This window comes from Ceratotherium simum, chromosome 15 (assembly GCF_057802395.1).
Source record: "Ceratotherium simum simum isolate JZ-2026a chromosome 15, ASM5780239v1, whole genome shotgun sequence".
NCBI classification, from domain to species: domain Eukaryota; kingdom Metazoa; phylum Chordata; class Mammalia; order Perissodactyla; family Rhinocerotidae; genus Ceratotherium; species Ceratotherium simum.
This window is the reverse complement of record NC_141914.1, coordinates 15,174,603-15,200,582: the sequence shown is the minus strand read 5'-3', so window position 1 is coordinate 15,200,582 and position 25,980 is coordinate 15,174,603. Positions and strand designations below refer to the sequence as shown.

Here is a 25,980-nt window from a genome sequence, read left to right as displayed (position 1 = left end):
GACCTGCTGCCCATTGCGCAGGCGCACTCAGTATTACGCTTCCGGAGGGAGGGGAGAAGCGGCGCGATCCCGCCCCTTCGCGGCCTTTCTCGCGTCACGTGTCGGGAGAGTCCTGTGTCACGTGAGGCCCAGGTGGCGGCCGAGCTACGGCGAGAGAGTGAGAGAAGGAAGGGGAAGCCGGAAGGGGCGCAAGTGAAGCGAGGGGTGAAGACAGCTCCCTAGAGGGCGAGGGGTGCGCGTGCGCCCGCGTCTCCCTCCAGCTCTGCCCTCGGCCTCGCCGCCCTCCCCAGCGGCCAGGTGACAGCGGGGCCCGGCCGCCGCGCGCTGCCGGGGGCGTGAGGAGCGCGCGCGGCGCCGGCCGCCCCTCCCCCTCGTCCCATCCGTCCCGTCGCGTCCCGTCCCCTCGAGTCCGCCGGCCGGGGGCCGGTAAGAGTCGGCGGCAGCGGGGGCATTTTCTGACTCCCGGTCCCTGTCCCGGCTGTCGTTCCCGCCCCCTCGCGGGGCCGGCCGCTGCTCCGGCCCCAGGATGCAGAATGTGATTAACACGGTGAAGGGAAAGGCACTGGAAGTGGCCGAGTACCTGACGCCGGTCCTCAAGGTAAGCCGGGCCGGGCTGGCCAGGGCTGTCAGGCGCACGCTCCCTCGGCGGGGACGAGGACCGGGCGCCGCGGGAGGCGCCGCTTCCTCCGGCGGGGGAAGGTGTAGGAAGGTGGTGAGGGTGGGGCGCAGCAAAGGTGCAGCCCCACCTGGGGTCTCACCCAGCTGTTGTCCGGGGCTTTCCGGCTCTTGGGGTAAACTTGGAGCGCCCTTACGCGAACTGCCGTCTCCATGCCTCGGAACTCAGCGCATCTGGGTGCGTCGGGTTGGAAGGGGGTCCGCAGCTAAGTGGATTTGAGAACGGTACCTCCTAATATCAGAAGTTTTTTGAACTTTTTAAACAAGGATTTTATCTTTAAAAAACAGTGAGATCAGTGTGCGGTACTAAAATGACATGTCACTTCTTTTTTTTCAAATTTCATAGTAAGTCTTTTGTAATTAGGAGTTTGAAATCGTAAGTTGTGACCGTGGTCCCAACTTGTCAGATTTCCGAGGAACGAGGGGAAACTTGAATCATCATCTATTTAGTACCATTGAACCCAGCTAACGGGCAAAACCTCCCTTTCCCAAGTCTTTAAAATAGCCCAAACTAGTTGTTAATGTTGGGCTCCCGTGACAATAAGGAGAAGCTTGACCCGCCTAGATGTGTTTTTTTTTTACATTGGCAATAATACAGCATTTTTAAAGTAAAAATTGTGACACATTAGCTGTTACAGCGATGACTGTTTTCTTATTTTCAAAGATGAATTTGTAGAAGTGCGTTCAAATGTTAATTTTATAACTCGTTTAGAGTAAATTGTTTGTGATTGTAACTTTATTTTTCCTTTCTGAAAAGTGAGCAATGATAGTAAGTGAATAGTGAGTTCTTGCTTAGTGTTTTTTTTAAAACAAACACTTTTTTTTAATTAAAATTTTTTTTAAAGCTTTCAATTAAAACTTTTAAAATCTTAGTGTGGGGATGAAATATCCTTGGAAATGGTCTGTCCTCTGTGTTCAAGAAGTTATTCTGGTATGCTAAGAAGAATAGCGGACAGGTTTGCTTTGCTCCCTTTCCATGACAAAGGGAAATGTTAATCCTGTACTTTTTAAATATTTATTTCTAAGACTGATTTTAAAATGATACCTTGTTGGGCCAAGTTAAAAAAGTCGGGAAAGTTTATAAATGAGAATTCCAACTCTAGCTATGCTTAAATTTGTTTACTGTGAAACCCATCTTAATTAAGATTATTCAGTCAACTTTGAAATTGAAAATAATTTTGACATTTGAATCAAATGATTCTTTTGCATATTATCTCATTTTTTCAGAAACACGTCTACCTAAATATACAGCGTTTAAATAATATACGATTGTTAGAACTTTCTTAGTTTCAGGGAGGGAGGAGCAAGAGAAAAAGACCTCCCAAGTTAAATATAAAACTATTTTATTGACCAGTTGTATTTTATTGAACTTATAAAATTATGTTTTGAGGGACCATTTTACTTGTTCACCAATTGAAAAGAAAGTGTTAGTTGTCTGTATTTGTCAGTATGTATTTTTAGTAATAGGGAAAGCAGAATTAATGACACTCTACTTGCCCCTTTCTGTGCAGACTGTTGGTTTACAGAGAGAATCCTTGTGGTTTTTTACCAGACATGGGCAAGGAAGGAGGAAAAACTAAGTACCTGGGAAAGAAAGAATGACTTCTCCCAACAAGTGAAAATTAAGAAAAATCATCGTTTGGAAGACATATGTACAGTAAAGCCCAAATCCTTACGATGATCTTCAAGCCTCTACTTGATTGGCAGAGGCCCCTTTCTCATCTACTACTCTACGTCTGGCTCACTTTTGCTTAAGACAGTCTGACCTCCTTGTTACTCCATCAAGCGCTCTCTTGCCTTGGGTTTTTGTATTTGCCCTTCTCTGCCTGAAATGCTATTCCCCCAGGCAGCCTTGTGGCTGGTTCCTTTCCTTAAGGTCTCTGCTCTAGTCACCTATTAAAGTCTTCATTCTCTTACTATCCTATTTTAAATACCCATCTCTCTCCCTCCATCCCTGACCAGTCTGCTCTCTGCCTCACTTTTCTTCATGGTGTTCATTACCATTTGGCTTTTCTCCTCCACCAGAGTTTTAAACTCTTCATGAGGAGAAGGATGAGTTTGGTCTATTTTATTCACTCCTGTCCCCATTACCTCAAATAATGCCTGGCACATACTAGTGATTTAGTAAATATTTGTTGAATGAATAATGTTCATAAATGAATCTACCACAAAATCTTACATATAACTTAAAATTTAGAAAAATTTGGTAAATAACATCCTTGCTTTAGAGAAGAGAATATTGTATCAATATCTTGTTGGAGATGAGAATAATGGGAAAATATTAAATGATTTATGACTTATAGATTTGGTTTCTAGTATTACTCGATTTAAATGAGATGTAGGCTGCATTGTAAGATGTCTAAACATCTTTAAGACAGTTTTACTGTTCTGTAAAATAAAGATATTTGGTTATTCCACAAAATTATTGTAAAGCTTAATGTTTGTATAAACTTTTGAGTGTTTTTCCAAAGAGCTTTACTACTAACCAAATTGTATTGGAATTATTTTCATGTCAGTTTCCTCCATTAGACTTGGATATTTCTTGAGGTCAGGTACAAGTGATAAAATCTTTTTTTGTATGTGGTCCATTGCCTAGAAGAGTGACAGGCAAATAGTTGCCCACAAACATTTTAAAATTGAAAGTTATTCTTTTTGCTCTCTTTAGGAATCAAAGTTTAAGGAAACAGGTGTTATCACCCCAGAAGAGGTGAGTGTTAAAGATACTCTGAAGCTATCATATTTTACAATTATAGTAAACAGAGTGGCTTTTTTGCTTTATAAGAAAACATCTTGAATTTTAATCTTGATTTCAGTAAAATTAGATTCTGTTGACTATGTTAGCAATTTTATAGGGATTTCTGCTTCCCATAGAAGAAGATGTAACTTCCTCTCAATCTGCCACTTCTCATATTTCTCTGTAGTTCCTCTTTATTTAGAAATGAGGGTGGGAGAGGGAGTGGAAAAGATGTCTATGGTCGTAAGATTTCACTCATTTGTGTTATATTGAGCTGCACAGTGGGCTCTATAGTGTTTGCTGTGTCTTGACTCTGTCTACACCCAACTTGAGTTTTCATGGCTTTCCGTTTGGAAACTTCAGCTCACTGCTTGGTTATTTCGTTTTCTCTCAGTATTCAGCTTAAATATTCTATTGCTGCATACTACTTAACACTGATGTTTTTCTCACCATTCTTTTACTTTTTCTGTTAACCAAGTAATGTTGAATCTGCTTAATGCTGAAAATAATGGCTATTTTGTAGGCCGGTGTGTTTTATTGAACTTTTAACATAGAGTTATGTTTTGAGAAATCATTTTACTTGTTCACCAAATCTGTATAGTGAAAGTGTTCTCCTTCTTTTAGGTAATTTATTGTGTTATCCTTAGAGAAATAAATACTAGTCTAAACATCCTTTTAGACTGCAGTTTTATGAATAGTTATGGTTGCATCAGACTTAATTTTTTAGTTTTAGTAAATGGCAAAGAATTTATTTAAGCTTCACTTTTAACTTGCATTAAAAACACCACTCACTGACAGTAGAACTTTACTCATTGTTTTGAAAGAAACGTTTTGAAATGAGCCATGTTGCATGATCTGGCTGTTGCTGTAAATTCTAAGACCTGAAGCCAGAGAATTAATTGATCTTTCTCTTTTCAATTGTGATGGATTCTCTTCAGTCCCAAATCCTTGTGAGCTTTAAGAATGGTGTACTGATCTTTTATCTAAAATTGTTTTTATTTTTAGTGAAGACACATGGTGGTGTCGATGCAGATAATCCATAATCAATCTATAAATCAAAATTTAGGTGAGTTTATTGTGAGTCAGATCTGAGGACTAGCCCAAGGCCTTGCTTCCCCAAGGAAGGAAGGGCACCAAAGAGGTGGGGTATACAGAGTGGTTATATACCGTCTCAGAACAAAGTGCGTGCATCACATGTGATAGCAGTGTCCCTTCTACAGTTGTCACGAGATGCTTAGTTGGCCCAGCAGGTTGGTGGTCAGCAGGTCAGTGGTTACAAGGTGAGCACAGCAGGTCAGTAATTAATCCTTAGTTTCTAGGAAGAGATGCTTATTCTTAAAGAAATACTGATATAGGGGGAAGCTACATCCCTATCTTTAGAGGCATCATTCCTGTCTTTGGGACAGAGTAAATGTTTAAAGCAGATGTACAGTGCATGCCCAACAGGCCACGTCAGGCCCTTTTGGAAAAACAAGGTCAGGCCTAACTTAGTTTTAAACCAAATGGCTTCCTCATATCCTCCAATATATCCTATTGCTTTTCATTTATTTATCAGTAGTATAGAAAGAACCTAAGAGACCTGCCTTCTAGACCCATTTCTTTAATTTCTTTTATTCTGACTTGGGCAAATCAATTAAGCTCTGTAGGCACAGGCCTTATGTTGCCTCATCTGTAAAATGAAGGGTTTTGGCTTGACATTCTCTAAAGGACCCATTCTACCTTAGGCATCATGAGTTTAATACCTTAAATGCCAAATAAAACTAAGTTTTGATCTTAAGGATATCATTAACATTCTTGCCAAACAAAGGTATAATGTAGACATGGCTCTTGAAACTAAGTATCTGAAATCAAGAGCCTAGATGAAAGTGTGCTGTTCTTCCTGCACTCTTTGGCTTTATCTCTATGTGAAGATGACTAATTGGTAAATAGATAGTTCGAGTTAGAGATGCAAGTCTGTGGTAGTTGGATAGAATTAAGCTAACTGTTTTAAAACAGCTGCTAATCCTAGAATGAATAACTGTTAGACTTAATTGTATCATGAAGTGGTGTATGAATTTTTCCCCTTTTTAAACAATGCAAGGCAGAACTGGCTCAGCTGGATACTAACCACATAATGCTGGATTGGGATAGAGCACAATTACGGGATTGAGTTAGATTAGAATGAGTCTAGAGGAGGAAAATAAGACATAATTTGCTTTGGATAAATACTATACTGAGTTCATCTGTTCATTTGTTTTATCTTATTTTTTCTGGGCTTCTGGCTGTCAGCCTCCAGCTATCTTTTTGTTTTCCTTAAGAGATGTGGAAGTCTTGTGTTTAAAAAGAGGGGCAGGCGTTATCTAATATAGTATTGTCTCACTAAAAATACTCTAATGTACAACGTGTGTGTGACTTAATTAAGTAGAGTACTAGGAATAGAGGGTAGCTTGAGGAATAAATTTGCTCACCAAAATATTAATATTGATTTTATCTTGGAGTTATTCAGTATTATATAATATTTAATGACTAAGAAAACTATTGCAAGCAATATTGAGAATTTAGAAATTTGAATCTGTCTTATTTTATTTCATTTGAACATATGAAGTGTGTCATAATGGCCATTGCTAATGAGGGCAAATCTATACTTGTGCTAATTATCAGTGCAATTCTATGTCCTTTTATAGTTTTCTTTCTAGTGTTTTTGTTATTTTTTTAATAGATGCCATCAGAGATGCCATGGAATAAAATATTAGAGTCTTGTGACCTTAACGCAATATGATTAAAGAATTTTTTTGTTTTTAATTCTTTGTTTTGCTTGCTTTTGTTAAATTAATACTCCTTTGGTGGTGATGAATTAGTTCCTGATACCCACAGAGTTCAGTGTAGCATCTGGTTGCAGTGACCCAAAATGCTTAAACCTTGGGAGAGAGACTGTTGTTTTCATTTGGGTTTTTGTCTTTACCTAACCGGTTTAAATAATAACAAGATTCTTTGAAGTAAAAGAACAGAAACATTTGTAAAGTTGCTCTTGGGAATATGCTGCTAAATCTTATGTTATTAATGTATCTTCTTAAAAGAAGTTACTCTCAGAATTCTTATTTTATAGAGTTTTACTCTCTCAAATTAGAGTGTTATATATAGACATACTTTTCTCAGAAAGACAGAAGATTAAAGATGTTGTGGTTTTTTGCTGTTGATAAACCCATGTTGGTGATTTGAAGTTGGTGCTGTTGTGAAATAGAAGTAATTGGGAAATAGAAGAGTGTGCGGACGTTGCTCGAGTTGGGACACTGCAGTTATGCTTACCAGACTTTCATTTTCTGCTCTCAAGAATAAGCAAGATTTCTGTCCTGCAGTAAGATCAGTTCATGTTCATGTATGATGGAAATTCTCAAAAGGTTAAACTATTTCGTCCTGAGTCTGTTTTTTATTTCTGAAGAAAAACAAAAACTTGTACAATGTTCAACCTGCCTAGAAAGTCCAAGGTTTGTTAGAGGATACGATTTCTTAGTTGTCTTTGTGTTTTCCGAATCAATCCAAAAGCTTCTTTCTCCCCATTCATTGTTTGGCACTACCTTTCTCACTTTCGTTAATAATTCCTGTAAGAGTGTGAAAAAGCTTTCACAATTGACTGTTACCTAAATTGAAAAGAAAAAAAAAAAAGAGGAAGAAAAAGTGTGCACTGTGATGTAATAAGCTATTCTTGCATCATAGACCTCTATCTATTTAGTAATTTTTTCAAAGATTTTCATTGTGTTTTCAGCCACTAGCAAGAATCTCACTACGTTTTATTTATCCATAAAATGTTTTTTGATAAATCCTGTAGTGTTACCTTTATTCATTTCATGATACTGTATACTTTTGGCATTACTTAATCCAATGATTAAAATTGAATTAAAAAATAAATAGCACTCAATATTTTTTCTTCCAAAATTAAATTGAATTTTTATGGATGTTAAGAATTTTGCAGTTTCAATGGTATTCAAAAATAAATCTTCCGGCTGGTAGAGCAAGTTTGGTGCTGTTTGCATTTTAATTGATTATTGGGTAAAAAGGTTACAGAGGATGATCACTTCGGTATTTTGCCACCTTACATTCAGTAATGTTCAGTGTTTCTTTTTCTTCTTTTTCATATTCTTTCTAAATCCTGAATAGTTTGTGGCAGCTGGAGATCACTTAGTCCACCACTGTCCAACATGGCAATGGTAAGTAATCTTGAGTGAAGAATAGAAAATTTGTAAAAGGGATGACTTCATAGTTATGGCATTTTGCAAAATAGGTTAGTGCATGAAAATTAGAATGACCAGTTTCACCCTCTTCTAGTAGATTTTTCTGTTAAACATTGCTCCAGTTGTACTCAAAGTAAAATAAAGGAAGAAAAATTGGGCAGTATACTTTTGTTTTGCTCTGTTAGCACAAAAGATGGACATTTTTGGGATAACTGCCTTTACTTCCTTTACTTGTATTCCCTTTCTTTATAGTGTCTAGGTCTGAGCTTGCGGTGGATCTTTAAAAAATAATGTGCAAGAGTTTAATAAGTTTGATCAGCTGATTTCTTCAAATTAAAAAGTATTTATTGAATATTTTTTATGACTAATAAATGCAGAGATTTTGCAGAGACTTAAGTTCTTTAACCATAATACCTTCTATTAAGGTTTAAAAATATGCTCCTTTTTTGAGAATTAGCTCAAAAGTTAAGGTTCATGATGCCAAATAAGGTCTTATTTGGAAATCTGCCCGTAACAGACTTGTTAATCTTTTATTTTCTTCATTAACTTTTCTTCTAATTATAAAAGTAATTTTAACAACTTAACAGTTCTCATATATTTTAAATAATCTGAATAATAACAATGTTTTAAAACAATTTTAGTTTCATTACCTTCAGGTACTTATGGTAAAACCACCTGGCAGTAGCTAAAAAAATGATCCCAGTACTGGCAAAACTATTTTAAGTAGGCTAGAATCATTTCAAATTATCATCTTGTTTGGATATAAGTGGTTCAGCTTGTTATAGCCTTTCTTTTTTTCCTCAGTGACACTTTTTCAATTGTAGTTGGAAAGGGCAGTTTTGATTTGGGAGCAGGTGTTCTGGAATTAACAAAGTTCTAATTGATGTTTTTTTAAATATCTAAAGAGCTTAAATAATTAAACTATTTTAAACCAGAGTTGGAACTCACTTTCACCTGTGGCCTATTCTATTCCCCTTAATTTTTATATTTAACACATATCCAAAATAGTTCTCACTGCTTTTTATCAATTGCTCTTTATCTTTTAGAGCGTTGTTTTTTATATACCAAGAAAGGCCATAATGTCAGGTTCATTTATTTTTATGTCATTGTCTATCCTACATGTATTTCTGTTCCATATTTAAAATTGAATTCATATCATAGAAGCTCTCTGATTTTTTTTCTCTATCTTAGATTGTTAAAATTATATTTACTAGGTTCTGGTCTATTATTTATATATATTTCAAGTAAAATCGGTATATAAAGTTTAAAATATTTATTTTGAAAAAGAGCTAATTTAGGATTTTCTTCACTATGATAGAATACACATTTTGGTTATTCAGATTTTTGTGTCATAGTCCTTAACTGTCTACTTAGTTTAGACATGATTTATAGTATTGTTATAGGGGTTTATATATATGGACAGGATCTTTTTTTAGCAGGTGGTAGTTTATAGTTCCACTTTATGAATTGTGATGGTTGAAATAATTTTTTTTTTTGAGGAAGATTGGCCCTGCACTAACAACTGTTGCCAATCTTCCTCTTTTTCTTTTTTCTCCCCAAAGCCCTAGTACATAGTTGTGTATCATATTTGTAGAGTTGTAGCTCTTCTGTGTGGGACACCACCTCAGCATGGCCTGATGAGCAGTGAGTAGGTCCACGCCCGGGATCCGAACCAGTGAACCCTGGGCCACCGAAGCTGAACGTTCAAATTTAACTACTATGCCACCAGGCTGGTCCCATGAAATAATTCTTTATTGTAACTTAGAACTCAATTATACCCCATTCCAGTGTCCACACTTCTGGCTGAACTGCTAGGGGAAGGAACAATTCATTTTAAATTATGGCTTGAAACAGATTATTTCCATGCTGTACTTTAATGTCTACTAGTGCTATCATGACCTTATTGTATCATCTGCCCTCAGAAGATGCCATGACGTTGTTGAATTTGACACTTGGAAATGGTCTAAACAAGCCTAGAAGGCTACCAAATGATATTAGGGTATTTCCTGGGTTTATCTTCTGCTCACGTCTATGGTTTGAGCTTTAGACTGAAGCTTGACAAGGCAGCAGAACTCCAAATGTATGCTCATATGTGTGTGACAGACACCATATGCCACCACAGCTCTGACCAATTCCAGTAGGTGACCCACAGAAGAATCTTTGAACAATTTCTTAGAGAGATATTTCAGAGTAGCTCCGAAAAATCGGAGATGTCATGGCTGCTTCTGACCCGCAGAGGGAGTAGTGTTTAAGAGCAGGAGCTCTGGAGACGCTGGGCTTGATCCTGGCTCTTCCACCTTCTGGCTTTGTGATCATGGGCAACCCGACTCCTTAAACTTTTGTTTACTTACCCATAAAGTGAGGATATTAATCTTACTCACTTCTTAGGTTTCTGAGGATTATATGAAAATAATGCATGTTCAAGTTCTAAGTCCTATACTTGATAAGTACTCAAAAGTTTTTTTTGTTTTCAGTCGTTATTATTCTCAACATTATCATCTTGTGATTAAAAGCATCTTTTACCTCTTAGTTCCAATTTTAATACAGTAGTCGGAACAGGGACCTTGTCAACCACTTCTTGTTATATACTGTCGTGCGGCTATTTTTCTGCCTCTTAGTCTCAAGATGAGCTGTACTTTAGGATTAAAGGTCTGAATGAGGTGGTACTCACTAAGGAACAGCATTTTCTTTTTGTTTAGAGGCAAACATAATAGTTGCTTAGTAGTTCTGCATTATTCTACCTTTTTGGTCTAATATTTAATCCGAATTCTGTTCGATCTGTTTGCATTTCTTAGTACATTTCACTTAAAATATGGCTGTGCTCTGCCATGCCCTGACATATATCGCTTAATGGTACTCTTCCCAAACCAGTCCTAAAACAGTTTTCTCAGGGGTGTGGATTGTGTGGTTTTGAGATTTACATGTGATATCTTCTGTTCTGTCTTTGCCTTTTAAAATATTTTTTGCATTTTGGTGCTTTTCACTCTTTTTAAAGGGCTACAGGGGAAGAATTGAAAGTGAAGGCATACCTACCAACAGGCAAACAATTTTTGGTTACCAAAAATGGTAAGAATTATGTTGCATATATTAGTAAATTTTGCACAAACATTTATATTTTTTAAAAAAATCTTAGCACTTAGCAATCACACTTTGTGCTTAAAGCTGTACTCACAGCTTCTCTCAGACAGAAATTTGGAAATTAAGTGAAGCTCTGGGTTTTCTATTGCTAGAGTATTTTTTTCCTTATTTGGTTTTTATCTCCTTCCTTTTTTTTATTTCTTTTTGCCAAAAGTCTAGTTTTAAGATGTGGAGGAAAAGGGCCCTAAGCAAAGTTGGACCTCTTCTGATTAGATATTTTTAAGTTGACATCATAATCATAATCTTCTTAGCTATTTGATTTTAATCTTTAGACTTAAATTTTTCTTGGAAAGTGAAATTGATACTACCTTTGACATCTAAAAGCTCAAAGCTTAAAGATTTTATTATTCATTGTGTCATTGAAAGATTGCCTGTAGGCACAAAAAATGTTTTTGAAACAGGTAGTATCTTATTTAGGAAGTTAATTTGAAAACAACGTCAAAAGGTTGTTATAGTCCCTATCTAATCACATAACAATACATTGATTTCTGCTCACATTTACCCATTATAGGAAACGGAAAATTCGTACAAAACAGCGGGGTTTTTTTTCCTACAGCATGTGTTCCATTAGGATTGATCATTTATATCTTGCTTGTTTTAAAGAAATAGAGAGACTAATAGTAATTTGTTGACCCTGCATCATAATGTTTTTACCTTATAATTGTTTGATTTTAGGCTTATATGAATAATAATACCTGTTAATTGGTACCTTTGCTGTATGAAAAACTTGGCACCAATGTTGTATGAGAGAGTAAAATTTAGTCTAGTGAATTTTACACTAGTTTATCCATTATGAATAGCTGGAACTTAAATATGAGTTATGAAATTCATATTGAAAGTTACTTTAGTATTGCCAACCAGAGGTCACCTCTACCACCTCTGAGTATGACAGGTGGTGCCTCCATGTTCTGAGAGTAAAGCCGTTAAAATAAGGTATTATTATTCATTAGCCTGAAGTTGAAGAGTGTCATCTCTGGCTTCAGACGGCTGTTCTTCACAGACCATCACTGTAAAGAATACATAGAACACTCCTAGTAGAGCCTTTGTATTTGTCTTCCGACAAAGCTATTTGGGGAAAGATAAATGTGGTCAAATAATTATATGTCTGTGGGCTGAATGTAAGTCTTAAATTAATCACTTTCATTAGAAGTGAAGTACATACAGTTCCTATTTTGGTGGTGGAAGTATATTTTATGGAATAAACCTTCTCTTTTTCTAATGGATTTACAGGAAGCAGATTATGTGCTAGTAACTGAACTTCGCATTTTTTTATAGTGCCATGCTATAAGCGGTGCAAACAGATGGAATATTCCGATGAATTGGAAGCTATCATTGAAGAAGATGATGGTGATGGGGGATGGGTAGATACTTATCATAATGCAGGTAAGAGGAGAATAGAATGGCATATATTTGGTTTAAATTGTTTTAAACTCTTTTACAATCTTTTAAAACCGCCTTGATTTATTTATTTATTTATTTTTTTTTTTTTAAGATTTTATTTATTCATTTTTTCCCCCCAAAGCCCCAGTAGATAGTTGTATGTCATAGGTTCACATCCTTCTAGTTGCTGCACGTGGGACTCGGCCTCGCGTTGGACGGAGAAGTGGCGCCTTGGGGCTTGCCCGGGATCCGAACCCGGGCCGCCAGCATCAGAGCGCGCTCACTTAACCGCTAAGCCACGGAGCCGGCCCTAAAACCGCCTTGATTTAAAAAAAAAAAAAAAAAAAGGATACATAAGGCAGTTTTGTCCTAGTAGACTTTAAACTGAAAAGAGGCAGGAGGACAAATGGGAAACAAAGAGAAAAATGCCCTTGGAGTACACCACATTTCTATAGTACTGCTTCTTCAGTAGCAATTTGAAAATATCCCTGTTATTTTCTTTATTTCTAAAGAAAGAAAGAAAGCCAATTAGAAATACTGAGTATGCGTACTGCTTTGCTTTATAATCTGTTATTTACATGTCATTCTATTGCTGGATAATGAGCTTTAGGACAGGAACCATGTTGTACTCATATTTTACTTAGACCTGGCGTTTAAAAATATTTAATAATTATTTGTTGAATGACTACTAAAAGGATTGTAAAGACTGTAGGCTCCATGAAGGTAGAGATTCATTGTTGAATCCTCAGTATCTATCAAAGTGTCTGATATAGAGGTTGTTCAATAAATTTTTGTTAAAGGAATTGACTAAATTTAAGCCTTTCATAAGTGTATGTTTGCATAAGTTGTTTGGAACTCTGAATAAGATTTTTTATTCCAAGTCCTAAAAACCTGTTTTGCCACTATATTTATGTAACTATGTAAATGCCTGGTATTATATGCTGCTATAGCTAACTACCATTTATGACTTAGTTTTAATGAAGAAAATATGTTCGGGCTTTAAGTCTAGGATACTAAAAAACAAGTTTTCTCCCTCTAAGTCCTAGAGAGTAGGAGGTATATCAAAAGTAGAAGTAGAGCAGGGTTTCTCAGCCTTAGCACTATTAACATTTTGGGCTGGATGATTCTTTATCATAGCATTTCCTCTGCATTGCAGAATGTTTAGCTGTATCTCTGGGCTCCACCCACTAGATGCCAGTAGCATTCCCCCGGTTTGACAACCAAAAATGCCTCCAGACGTTGCCAGATATTCTACAAGGGGCAAAAGTGCTGCCCTCAGTTGAGACCCACTGCAACAGAGGGCTGAGTAATCTGCACAGGAAAAAGCATGTTGTTCATCTGTTTCTGCTCTACTCTGAGTAAGGGACACTGCCATCTGTTTTCTTCTGGTGATGTAGGCATAGATTCAGGACTTGGGCTCCTTGATTTGAAACTCATTTGTTTCTTAATGAATTGAGTGTTGTTTTGTCAAGGCCTAGAGAAAATAGCAGACTGAACAATTTTTAAAATAATTTCAAAAAGCATCGTTTTTTCCCTCCACTGGGTAGTGCTGTTAGACTTCTTTTTTTCCTGATTTTTCCAGAATCTTTCAGCTGCTCTGCTTTAGTTTTCCTGTGATTGGAAGGTGTGGGTAGCACATCTGTTGGAAGTTGTCTTTTGACTGACCAGTGCCATTGGTTATTGCAGTGTGTTTCTGATGTCACGTTAATGAGTTACTCTGTTGTCTAGTTGTGTTCTGTTCCAGTAATCACTATCCCAAAATCCAGCTGCTTATTTATAAGTAGGTGTCAGTATGATGAGATTGACAAAAATCTGTTACAGAAATGCGACAACTAAAAAAAATGTTTGCCCTACTGACAGAGCACAAGTAATATCATCTTCATATATGGAAAACCACACAGTATTATACTGCGGTTAATTTGATGTACATAATATATTCTAACTAATGTTTGAGAGATACCCTTAGAATTTTAGGTTTAAACTATATCCCAATGGGATTAAGGGTTAAAGCAGTGCTTCCAACTGACTCACAAGGCCTGGTGCCTGGTTCTTCTTCACCTCAGTTCCCCTTGTTTCATCCCTGCTTCTCTTCTCTTGGGTTTCTTTTATTTCTGTTAGCCCTTGTATTAGTCATGGTTCTCTAGAGAAACAATAGAATGTGGGTATAGATATAGGTACAGCTATAGATAGGTTTATTTTGAGGAATTGGCTTACGTGATTGTGGGAGCTAGCAAGTCTCAAATTGATAGGGCTGGCTGGCAGCAAGCCAGAGACTCAGGGAAGGGTTGATGCTGCAGCTCAAGTCTGGGGCAGAATTCCTTCTCCTTCCAGAGGACCTCAGTCTTTTCCTTTTCAGGCCTTCCATCTCGTTGAATGAGGCCCCCCCACATCATGGAGGGTAATCTGCTTTACTCAGAGTCTGCTAATTTAAATTTTAATCACATCTGAAAAATATCTTCACAGCAGCATCTAGACTGGTATTTCACCAATATCTAGACACAATAACCTAGCCAAGTTGACACAGAATTAACCATTATAGCCCTTGTGAGTATTACCCTCATTAGAGTCGTTTGAGCTTTCTTTTTCTTTGCCAGTAAGTCCTAGTTTTAGAAGAGTAGGTTAATGGGATACTGCTACTTTATTATATTTAGACCGAAAAGGTTTATTTTGTTTCTATGTACTGGATTCAGTGAATTGTTTTGTAATACCAATTCAATATGTTAATATTTGAGTTTTACTATTATGAAATAATAATACCTATTATATAGTAATTTCTAGAAAAACTACTGTGAGGTAAAAGCTTTATGCTAGAGCTGTGGATTGTTGACATTTTCCATTTGTGAAAGTGAGTCATTCTTTGATTTGAACTTGTTGAACAGATATATCGAAGTTTAGAAGATTAACAAAGGAGCCAAGCACATTTTGTGTTTAGAGTTTTTTTTATATTATTATTTCCCATCCTTGTTGACCTAATTGAGAACATTGACAAGTATTTTGAATTGGAATGTTATTTAGCTGACTTGTGGTGCTGCCATCTGCTTAGTGCCACCTTCAGAGACACGTAGGTTCCGAGGTAGTTGCTTAAAGAGGTGCAGTGGAAGAGCGTTGAAGCCAAAGTCAGCACGTGTGGATTTGAATCCCCGTCTCTTCACTTAACAGGCTGTGAGACTCAAGCAAGTTAATTTACCTCTTGGAGACTTTATTTCTCCAGCAGGAGAAATTGTTACCTAACGACCTCACAGGATAGTGTTTGTAAAGATTCAATAAGATGTGGAAACAGAAGAATAGAAAGTCTCACATACTAAACGTGATATGGTGTTACTACCTCTGGATGTCCTAGTTTTCTGAAGCAAATAGCATATTTAATATAACCAGTACCTTGTTGAGAAAATTGTGATGCAGATTTAAATAAAATGTAAATACGACTCCTGTAGTCTCTTAATCTATTCACTTTCTGGGAGTGAATATGTATTTTGATAGACTCATACAAAGAAAAATAGATAAAGGAAAAATAAATAAAGGAAAGTACATGAGGAATGATAGAGTATGATAGTTCATGGTGAAAATTAAATTGGTATTTTTAAATTTTATTTTTGAGAGGTGCCTTTGAGATTATTCCTATTCGAGTTCATTTGTAAAAATGCTGCTAACATTGCCTCCTCATTTCAGAGAACTTTTGAGAATTTAGGTAATTTTGAGTGTTTTTATATTACTTGACTCAGGTAAATGAGAGATATTTACAACTTAATTTTAGTTATTCTTTTCTGTTGAATTTTACACAGGTATTGCAGGAGTAACTGAAGCAGTTAAGGAGATTACCCTGGAAAGCAAGGTACTGGTTAATTATATTTCTAAATTCAGTGACCTAGTTATTTGCCCATATATATATATCTATATTTTAAAATTATTCCTATTATTCCTATGCAAACTCTGATTATTTCTTATCAAGCTCTTTTAAATTCCAGTTATTTTTTTCCCTTTCATTTTCTTACATCAATATACCAAAACACTCCTGTTTCCCAGTGCTTCTCTTATTTTCCTTAATATGTCAAATGGTTAAGAAAAACATTTTTTTGGCTTGTAACTGGTTAAAAACTACTGATTTTCACTAATTGGGAAGACTTCTAAGCTAGTTTAAAAGGAATGGCTTTTTAGTTTTAAGTACCAAATGTTCTGTAAGTGGAGGTTTTTGAAGGGGTTTATTTACTTGCTCATTAGTAGATGCTAATGATATATTGTTTAAATTTTGTAGTTTAAACATTGTCTGAAGGAGTTTTACTGCTAATTTGAGTGGGTTTTTTGCTTTTGAAAATTTAAAGGTAAATTTTAGTTTAATTTTTTTTTTTTTTTTTTTTTGGTGAGGGAGATCAGCCCTGAGCTAACATCCATGCCAGTCCTCCTCTTTTTTTTTTTTTTTTTTTGTTGCTGAGGAAGACTGGCCCTGAGCTAACATCTGTGCCTATCTTCCTCCACTTTATGTGGGACGCCGCCACAGCATGGCCTGACAAACAGAGCATCAGTGCGCGCCCGGGATCCGAACCCGGGCCGCTAGCAGTGGAGCGCACGCACTTAACCTCTACGCCATGGGGCCGGCCCCTAAACTTTAGTTTATATCATCCAAAATCATGACATTTTGAATGAGTGGAAGCTAAATCAGTTAGGTTTTGTATGATTTATTTTAGGGGGAGGGTAAAAATACATAATTGGGTAGAATTTTTCTGCTTGTAAGTTTTCAGTTAATTCAGGCTATCTATATTATATTAGTTTTTCATTTCTAAAGAGAATGATTGGAATTGTCTTCATATTTTTTATAGTTTGAAATGGTATGAAAAAATAATACAAAATGCTTTTACCCTTCTCTTTTCTTAATTCTTTTGTTAACAGTCAAGTCTCCTAGAGGGTAGAATCTTTGGACAGGGTAATTGTGTTCCTCTTGTCCTTATGCAGCATTCAACTACAACATTACTAGTTTAAGATATTCTCTGTTTTTGTCATTTGGATCTTTTGGGATTTGCAACTGAGGTTTAACAGAAGGTGTTAGAAACTAAAACAAGTTGCGTTTTTTTTGGTGCACGATTTTATGCTTGCTAGGGATTAAGGTGCACTTCATTGGCCTGAGAATTTATCTTTTTGAAATTCTACTTTTTGGAGAGTTTGAATGACTAAGGAGAAATTGTAAAATGGCTTTGCTGCTTCAGAAGATCTTGTTTAGTCCAGCCGTTAGTGTACATGCTTCAGACTTTAAATGGCAGTGTAGTGTGGGTAGCATTGTTTTGATAAGTTTATGGTAATTCTTGCAAGAATTTTTAATAAATGTAATAATGGTTAATATAGTACTTAGTATCCCACTTAAATCCTTATATACTACTAAGGGATGGATACTTAGAATAATTTACAACTAGAATATATCTTTTTCCTGTCATTTCCTATTTAATGTACAATTTACGTTATTTTTTATAATTTACTGCTTAGAATATTTGCCATCCAGACCCAAGTATTAGTCTGTTGTTGATTTCTACTGTACTCTACTGTATTAAATATGAACATCACCAGTGTGATTATAATTTCCCTTAATGATCAGTTTGTCAGATATTGGCTTGTCTAATAATTACTTAGAGACTTACAATCTTTCTTCTATGGTTTCACATTTTTGGTGTAATAGTGATACATATGATTTATTTATAGTGATAAATAAAATCATCCCTAAGTAAAATTATAAATTAGGTGAAACTAGATGTCTAATTCTTTTACTTACTTCATTGACTTCAGATTTTTAGAATATTAATTTTGTGAAAATGCTAATAGTATATTAGTCTTATCTTTGGTTAGCATTATTCTTCCATTCTAGTGCTAATGTAGTTAAGAAACTGAACTGAAATCTTGTGTTGTAATAACTGTAATTGCTTAATTCAGCCAGGATATTACTAACAAATTAGGATATAATAGTTTGATTAATAATAATAAATTTAACTTATGTGAGTATTGTGATTTATAAATATAACCTTTTTTCTCCTTTAAATTATATATGCAAGTTAACTTTGAATTGATTTTCTAATACTAATGAATTGGTTAACTAAAAATAGTGTTTTATTGGAAATGCAACTGGCAACTTTTTAAATGATTAGCTTAGATTGCTCTTGGTGCTTCAGTGATACCTTTTGTATTTCTCAGTCACAGCACTTAGCACATCGCTTTTAATGATTGGTTTAAGGGTTTGTCATCTCCACTGGAGGAGGAGTTTCTTTAGGATAAGAAGAATCTCATCACTCTTATTTTCACAGTGGTTGGCACTGTGCTGGCATGTGGGTACTCAGTACTTGAACTAATAAACATATTTACTTGACTTTAAATATAATTAACTTCAAAGGACAGTATGAAACTCCAAGATTGCTCAGCATTATGTGAGGAGGAAGAAGAGGAAGATGAAGGAGAAGCTGCAGATATGGAAGGTATTTGTGTCCTAGATTTGTTTTAATCACACTAGAATATTGATTTTGGAATATTTGTGATTTATGTAGATTAAGACTTCTACTCCATTGAGTTCTAAATTTTAACATTTAACAGCCTAGAGAGGATTTTGTTTAATTTAAATTTGATCAGTGTAGAACTTACCTTGAATTTTGGACTCTTTTACTTTACCTAGAGCATAACCTTGACAGCATTATTTCTACTGGGATAAATATTAGTCATAGTCTTTAATGCTGGGTACAGCTGTAAGATAGAGACTCTTAAGCTAATTCTTAAACTCTTTCAGAGCAGAACAAAGTTTTCTCATGCATTTTGTATTTTCTTTTTCCTTTCTGATAACATCTTACTATGAAAACTTTACAATAGTGATTCTTAATGGGGCCTTTTGAACTACACAGATTCCCTTCACTGTTCCCTGAGATTCTGACATGCCTTCCTAGAGTTGCCAGCTGAGAATCACTGCATTAGTGGATCACTGTTAGAAGAGATTGAAACCCACTGTACTAACAGAACAGAGTCATACAGGTCTAAAAGTATATGGCTCTTCAAAGCTTCATATTTCATTAGCATGATAATCTTTAATGCACACGAAACCTCAGATTTTTAAAAATAGATGAAGAAATTGCTGTCACCAGGGCAACCTCTCTGTTAAATCCAATCTGTTGGATTTTAAGAGAGAGTTTAAGTATGAATATATGTATGTAAATAGAGTTAGCAGATGGAAAAAGGAATAGAATATGAAAAAAAGAGGGCAGGCATTTTGGAGGCTGAATCCCCAAAATATGTAGAATTTATGTTGAGATAGAGATGTTTTGTAGCATGCAGAGGTAGAAGATGGTGCCAAGTAGAGTTGGAGCACCATAATGGCCAGTGGTGTTTGCTGATGAGGAAGTGACAGCATAGCCTGATTGCCAGAGTAGTCTTGACTTAAAAGTACCTTTCGGTTTTGTTTTCTGAATTACTTTTTAGTCCCCATGAAACCTAGCTATATATCTGTTTTCGAATTCTAGTCAGTCTTACCCTTATTTCCATGGTAAACTCTCATTCTTTGAGGAAATCTAAGTGAGTTACTTGTAACCACAGTTGCTCACGGCAATCTCACATACCATCTCTATGCTCAAGGCTTCCATGTCTAAACCTCCAGCCCACATCTCTTTCAGATCAACTTGTTTAATTTCATGTCCACTTGGATGTCTCATAGTTGTCAGAACCACCTTCTGAGTTACAGAGAGAATTGCTGTATATGGGATTTTGCTTAGAAAACACTGGTGATGGTATCTAATATCACAGTTAATTTTCATTCATTATTCAACAAATATTTACTGAGCAATAAGTATCTATGTATCAGATAGTTATTTTTGGTGCTAGAGATAAAGCAGTAGACATGATCTCATGGAGCTTATATTCTGTTTAGGGGAGACAGAAAAAAAAGAGTAGGCTTGGGCTCAAGTGGTCACATTGGAAGTGATGAGAAACAGTAGAATTCTGGACATATTTTGAGGATGGGGGTGCAAAGGATTTGCTGCTGGATTGGATGTGGCATGAGAAAGACAGAGTAGTCAAATGTGACTCCAAGGTTTTTGACTTGAGCATATGGAAAGATGTCATTAACTTGGGGAAAATTGTAGGACGGAATGGCTTTGGAGGGGGAGTCAAGAGCTCAGTTTTGAGCTATCATAAATAGCTCAGTGATATTTATGATGCCCCTTTGTCATTCATGGGAGCCATAAATAAACAGTTAGGTATCCAGGTCTGCAGTCAGGGAGTAAATTTGAGAGTTCTCAGCATTTAAAGCCATTGAGACTAGATGAAATCAGCAAGGGACTAAGTGTGAATAGAGAAGAGACAAGGTCTAAAAACTGAGCCCTTGGTTACTGCAGGGTTTTGTTTTTTTTTTTTTTTTTTAAAAAAAAAAGGTCCAGATGATGAAGAGGAACCAGCATAGGAGAAGCTAGTGAGATGGGAGGAAAGCCAGGAAAATATAGTGTCTTAAAAGCCAAGGAAAGACAGTGTTTGAAGGAGGAGAGAATAAATCATGCCAGGTGTTCCTGAGAGGTCAATTAAGATGAAAACTGGAATTCGCCACTGGATTCAGCAAAGCGGAAGTGACTGATGACTTTAATGAGCACGTTTTATGTGATTATATAAACGGCCTTGTGTACGCTATGAAGTCACTCACTCTACAGTATTATTATGCCATTAAGTATTATTAATAGACTGTAGCACAGACCAAGCGTTAAGCATGCTGGCTTTCTCTGGCTCTGTCAGGTAAAGTGTCTGCTGCTGGAGGTATAGAATTAGCTCACTCGTATTTATTCAATATCAGTTAGAAACAAAAGCAAAAACCCAGTGTTTGAATGATACTCTGAAGTACTATACATTTGGTTTAGGAAATTGTTTCGAACTTGATTAATCTTTGTTGCTTTTTATAACAGAATATGAAGAGAGTGGATTGTTGGAAACAGATGAGGTTTGTAAATCGAGTTTCTTTAGTTGATTTTTAATGAGTAAACTTTGGGATGAGTGTTCTTATTAATAATATCTTGATCTTTCAAATAAGTTTTTATTTATATATGTACATTTTAGCTTTGAGTTTTAAGTTATATCCGCTTGTGAAAAAAATATATAGGGTGGGAAAAATAGATTTTCTAAAATGTCACATTTATACTGATTTTAATGGTTATAAATTTATCTCCATTATTGCCAGGCTACCCTAGACACAAGGAAAATAGTAGAATCTTGTAAAGCTAATAAAACTGATGCTGGAGGTGAAGATGCTATTTTGCAAACCAGAACTTACGACCTTTACATCACTTATGATAAATATTACCAGACGCCACGACTATGGTTATTTGGCTATGATGAGGTAAAAATAAAGAAAAACTTATTTTAATGTAAATTTTTTTAAATTGTTGGGTTTAATTCCTTTGTCATTAGGTCCATGAGTATATATTGTGGCCTTGTAAATTTTAGAAATCGTTTGTTTTACAATTTTATGATTAATATTGAACTTGATTCTTGTTTTGAAGAAACTATGAATTTATTCACTGTGACAACAACACTACTAAGAATTAAACAGAAATAGTCTGTTACATATTTATTGCTTTGTCCCTGAGCTTACCCCTTCAAAATGTGTGGGAAATTGAGCTTGGTGTGTTGTGTTAAATTGTGTTTGGGATTACATCTATTGCATATATAGGCATTTATAGAATGATCGTGTCACATGTGTTGTTTTCCTTAAGGCAGAAAACTTTATTTTACTCATCCAGTTAGTTCAATTAAAGGATAACTGAAATAAGACTAACTTGTGTAACCTGTCTTTCCAAAAGCTATAAATGGGAAAAAGGAAAATAAAACAAAATAGGCCTAAAAGATGAGTTATAAAGTTGTAAAATGTTTTGATAGCCATGAGCCTGACTTTTTGTGGGATCTTTATTGCATGAGGTGGTGGCTGATGTCACAAAGCCTTGTTGGACAGATTCCTTCCTTCCTTCCTTGGTATAAATTTTCCCCCAAATAATATGATAATTAATAGTCTAGAATTCTAAATTGCAAGTGATGTGGGAGATGGGGATAAATACATTATAAACATTTGAAATCTAGGCCTTAAAGTTTTTAAACAGTAATTTCAAAGTCTTTTTCATTGTTTCAGCAACGGCAGCCTTTAACAGTTGAGCACATGTATGAAGACATCAGTCAAGATCATGTGAAGAAAACAGTGACCATTGAAAATCACCCTCACCTCCCACCACCTCCTATGTGTTCCGTTCACCCATGCAGGTAGGTGTGTGTGTGCATGTGGATGTGGATGTGTGTATACTTCATGAATTTATTGCTTGGGAATCTATAAACCTAGTGCCCTAACAGAAAAAATTTACTTAATAAGCAAATAAAATTCTCTTTTATCTTCCTTAGAAATCTTCTTGTGCTTAGTTAAATATGTAAGAAAAAGGAAAAAACTTCACCAATTTGTTTCATTCATTAAGAATATTTTTTGTTCTCTGTATATGTTTGGTTATAGTATAGATCTTTGTGATTTTATTCCTGTTTTTAGCTCTAAGAATAGTTTGGAAGATCTATTTTAGATTAAAAAATACTCATCATTTACACATGGTTTGCTCCATTGTGATGTATCTTTCTGTGAATTTGGAGTATGAGGTTAACTTGGTGCTTTTTCTAGGTGACGTATTTCTCACCTTTTATTGGTTAGTAAAGGGAAACATATGCAGAGTTTCTATTCTCCTTTACTCTTCGGTTAAGAGGTTTTCAGCCCTATCAAACCAAGTGCATTTCATAATTTGAGATTTTGTTTGTATCAGTGTGTTTTCACAGGGCCAAATAAGTGGAGCTGAGTCTGTATATATGATATGTTAAGAATTTTCCTGAAAAAAAAAAGCTGTTCATGCTGATTTCTTTCATTTAGTTATTTCTAATGGGTAACTTTCACAAATCATTGAGAAATTCTGGTAATGGCATTTTTCAGATGAAAACTCTGGTATTCCATTGACTAATTAGATGCAACATTGTAGTTTAAAAAAAAATCCTTTAATATTTTCTTCTCATTTTTTACAGTCTCTTTATTCCCACACTTTATCCCGTAAAAAGCCTATTCATTTTTCCAGTTTATTTACATCAAGAACTGTTAATATTGTGAACTGTGAAAAGTAATTCATTAGTTTCAGTTTTGAATTAGCTAATCTAAAAGGTTTTCATTTTCGAGAGTTATTTTCTTGGTTCCTCTTATGGTGTAAGGTTTTAGGACATACTTATCAAACTGAGGCATGTCTCTTTAAGGTGTCAGTTTTACTCAGGAAAAGAGATAAGTGATTTAACTGGTAATTAATGTTAAACATTTTAATAAATGATTGTATTATGTAATATAATGTAAATATGGCAAAAAAGCTAGGGGCCTATAAAATGAGACTTCAGGACTTGCTGTGGGCCACCTCAGCTTATGCCTCATATCCTTAGGGCCAGTGCATTTACTGTCATCCTCTAAGTTGACTGCCTCTGTCGTGAAGGTTATAGTCATAAAAATTGAGGCGGCATTATTTATTTAAGCCAAGGTTTGTATAAAAGATCATTCATTTCTGAATCAATGAATGATCAACAGATCATTCATTTCTTTTTGTACGTTGCCGTTTTCTCAGTTTATGTGCCCAGACAATTACTTTGATGTCACTCTTTTCTGTAGCACAGGAGAGACACCAGTTGGCCATGAAGAGATCTGTGGATAGGACAAAAACTTCAGATAAATATCTTTCTTTATATAAAGCCAAAAAAATATTTCTGAATAGAATCAGATAAATTTTACAAAAGGCGTTAGGACAAAGAAAAAATATATAAACTGGGGCCCACTCGGTGGCATACTGGTTAAGTTCACACGCTCAGCTTTGGCGGCCCGGGATTTGCAGGTTCAAATCCTGGGCACGGACTGATGCACCACTCATCAAGCCATGCTGTGGTGGCATCCCATTTACAAAATAGAGGAAGATGGGCACAGATGTTAGCTCAGAGCCAATCTTCCTCAGCAAAAAGAGGAGGATTAGCAACAGATTTTAGCTCAGGGCCAATCTTCCTCACCAAAAAAAAAAAAAAAAAAAAGAAAAAAAATATATAAACTTATTGACTGACCACTTAGCTTTTCTTTAGCTCAGTTTTGGCTTATTCTCAGCTAAATATTTAAACAGTCAAAATCACAACATTATCTATCTCTTTGTTTTCTTGACCAACCATTACCATGTAGCTTTTTTGAATTTGCCTGGTCTGATTCATTTTTGTTTCTCAGAGCAGACAGCCCTTGCTCTGTAATTGTACCCTGGCATGATTTCCCTTTCTCTTTTGTTCTGCCCTCTGCCTCCATTGTAGGAAAGCTAACTAGTGCCATTGTGTTCATTTGTGACTACCATAGCTTTTTAAAATTACCCTGTCCTCCAATAAAACTGTCTATGTGACTCAACAGTCTGTCCCGTTGGGGAGTAAGGAGGAGAATGTTTACAGTGTAACTATTGTATGTTAAAATTAATTCACTGACAGTAATAAGGTAGATTTCTTCACAAACAAAAACTTGCTTTTCCTGTTTTGATCTAATTGATCTATACTAATAAGATCTGTTCTTTTGCCTTTAGGCATGCTGAGGTGATGAAGAAAATCATTGAGACCGTTGCAGAAGGAGGGGGAGAACTTGGTGTTCATATGTATCCTTACCCATACATGTGATTAGTGGCAAATTGGCTCCTAGGATTTTTTTTTCTTTCCTTTTTGGGAAATTTAGTGTAACCTTGATGGCACAGTACCTATAACTTGTTTTAGCCCCTCATATCTGGAAATCTGAGTGGAAGCCTTTAGGAAATGTTATATTATGATAGCTCTGCCTTGTTCAGTTGACTGGCGCATGTTCCTTTTTGCGCCAGTTGGCTCTGCCTTGTTGCATAGCCTCAGATCAAGATGTACTTCTAGGCAGCAGCTTGCCAAATGCTTGTGTTTGTCGAAGAGGAAATGGCTAAGAGAATGTGAGTTCAAAACCATGGCTCTTGATGGAAAAGAAACTCAGTCGGTTTAATTTATTGGTGAAAGATGAGTAACATACTAGTTTAGAGGATAAAACATGAGTATCTTTTCCTTAAGTATATTTCCAATTTAACATGTTACCAAAAATGTGCTTTCCCATCAGGTAAAAGTAAAGTTAGGTTGTCTCAGTCTGAGGTCTCTCTGAAGTAAAGAATTCAACTTAAATGAATAGGTTAATTAAAAAATAAAGCACATGAAGTATATTTCAGATATTCTTAAAATCCCACTCATTTAAACATGGACAACCTTGTCCTTATTTTTATATCAGAATATTGAGCTTATATGAACTTGTACTGATTAATAAGTTTCCTCTTCAAATATTAAATGGAAATGGATCAGGCAGTCTTAAAGTTACAGAGAGCCTCATGTTGAATAGACACAAACTTGCATGAGTGAACTTTTCAATATACTTGATTTAAGGTTTTGTCTTATATATTTTTTCTGAGAAATTATTTCTTAGTAAAATGGATAATTACAATGTTAGCTTAAATCATGAACTATTTACCAATTTATTTTCCTTAGCTAAAGACCTTTAGGTATCTTCTAATTTTCTTGAAATTTGTACAAGCTGTCATTCCAACAATAGAATATGACTACACAAGACACTTCACAATGTAACAAAGGGAGCATAGAATCTATCCTAATAATTGGTTCTGGTTTTTAAAGAATTAACCCATAGATGTGACCATTGACCATATTCACCAATATGTACAATTTCTCTAATAAAAGGACTTACATGTTTATGCATTAAATAAAAAAAGTTCCACTACCAGCCTTATTTGTTTAATAAAAATGAGTGTAAAGAGA

General features: G+C 35.7%; 1 protein-coding gene across 2 annotated transcripts; it reads left to right on the top strand.

Moving 5' to 3' along the window:
• Positions 1-12: 12 nt before the first annotated feature.
• Positions 13-25,980, top strand: ATG3 (autophagy related 3). 2 transcript variants are annotated; one of them, XM_087439589.1, is made up of 13 exons: positions 13-598; positions 2,228-2,332; positions 3,341-3,382; positions 7,544-7,593; positions 10,613-10,683; positions 12,031-12,138; positions 15,918-15,967; positions 18,503-18,584; positions 21,039-21,073; positions 21,311-21,469; positions 22,256-22,383; positions 24,732-24,800; positions 25,710-25,980. In XM_087439589.1, exons 1-13 carry the CDS (start codon positions 527-529, stop codon positions 25,789-25,791), a joined length of 1,053 nt encoding a protein of 350 aa, XP_087295715.1. In that variant the 5' UTR covers positions 13-526; the 3' UTR covers positions 25,792-25,980. The 2 variants fall into 2 exon arrangements, with proteins under 2 accessions (XP_087295715.1, XP_004436640.1); XM_004436583.3 differs by lacking the exon at positions 2,228-2,332.

What these genes read in the sequence shown, in the direction of transcription:
- ATG3 (XM_087439589.1), top strand. Translation starts at nt 527, where the DNA reads ATGCAGAATGTGATTAACACGGTGAAGGGAAAGGCACTGGAAGTGGCC. An exon ending in ATTTTTGGTTACCAAAAATG is followed by an intron (nt 10,684 to 12,030) that starts GTAAGAATTATG and finishes ATTTTTTTATAG; the next exon opens with TGCCATGCTATAAGCGGTGC. An exon ending in GGAGAACTTGGTGTTCATAT is followed by an intron (nt 24,801 to 25,709) that starts GTATCCTTACCC and finishes AAAGACCTTTAG; the next exon opens with GTATCTTCTAATTTTCTTGA.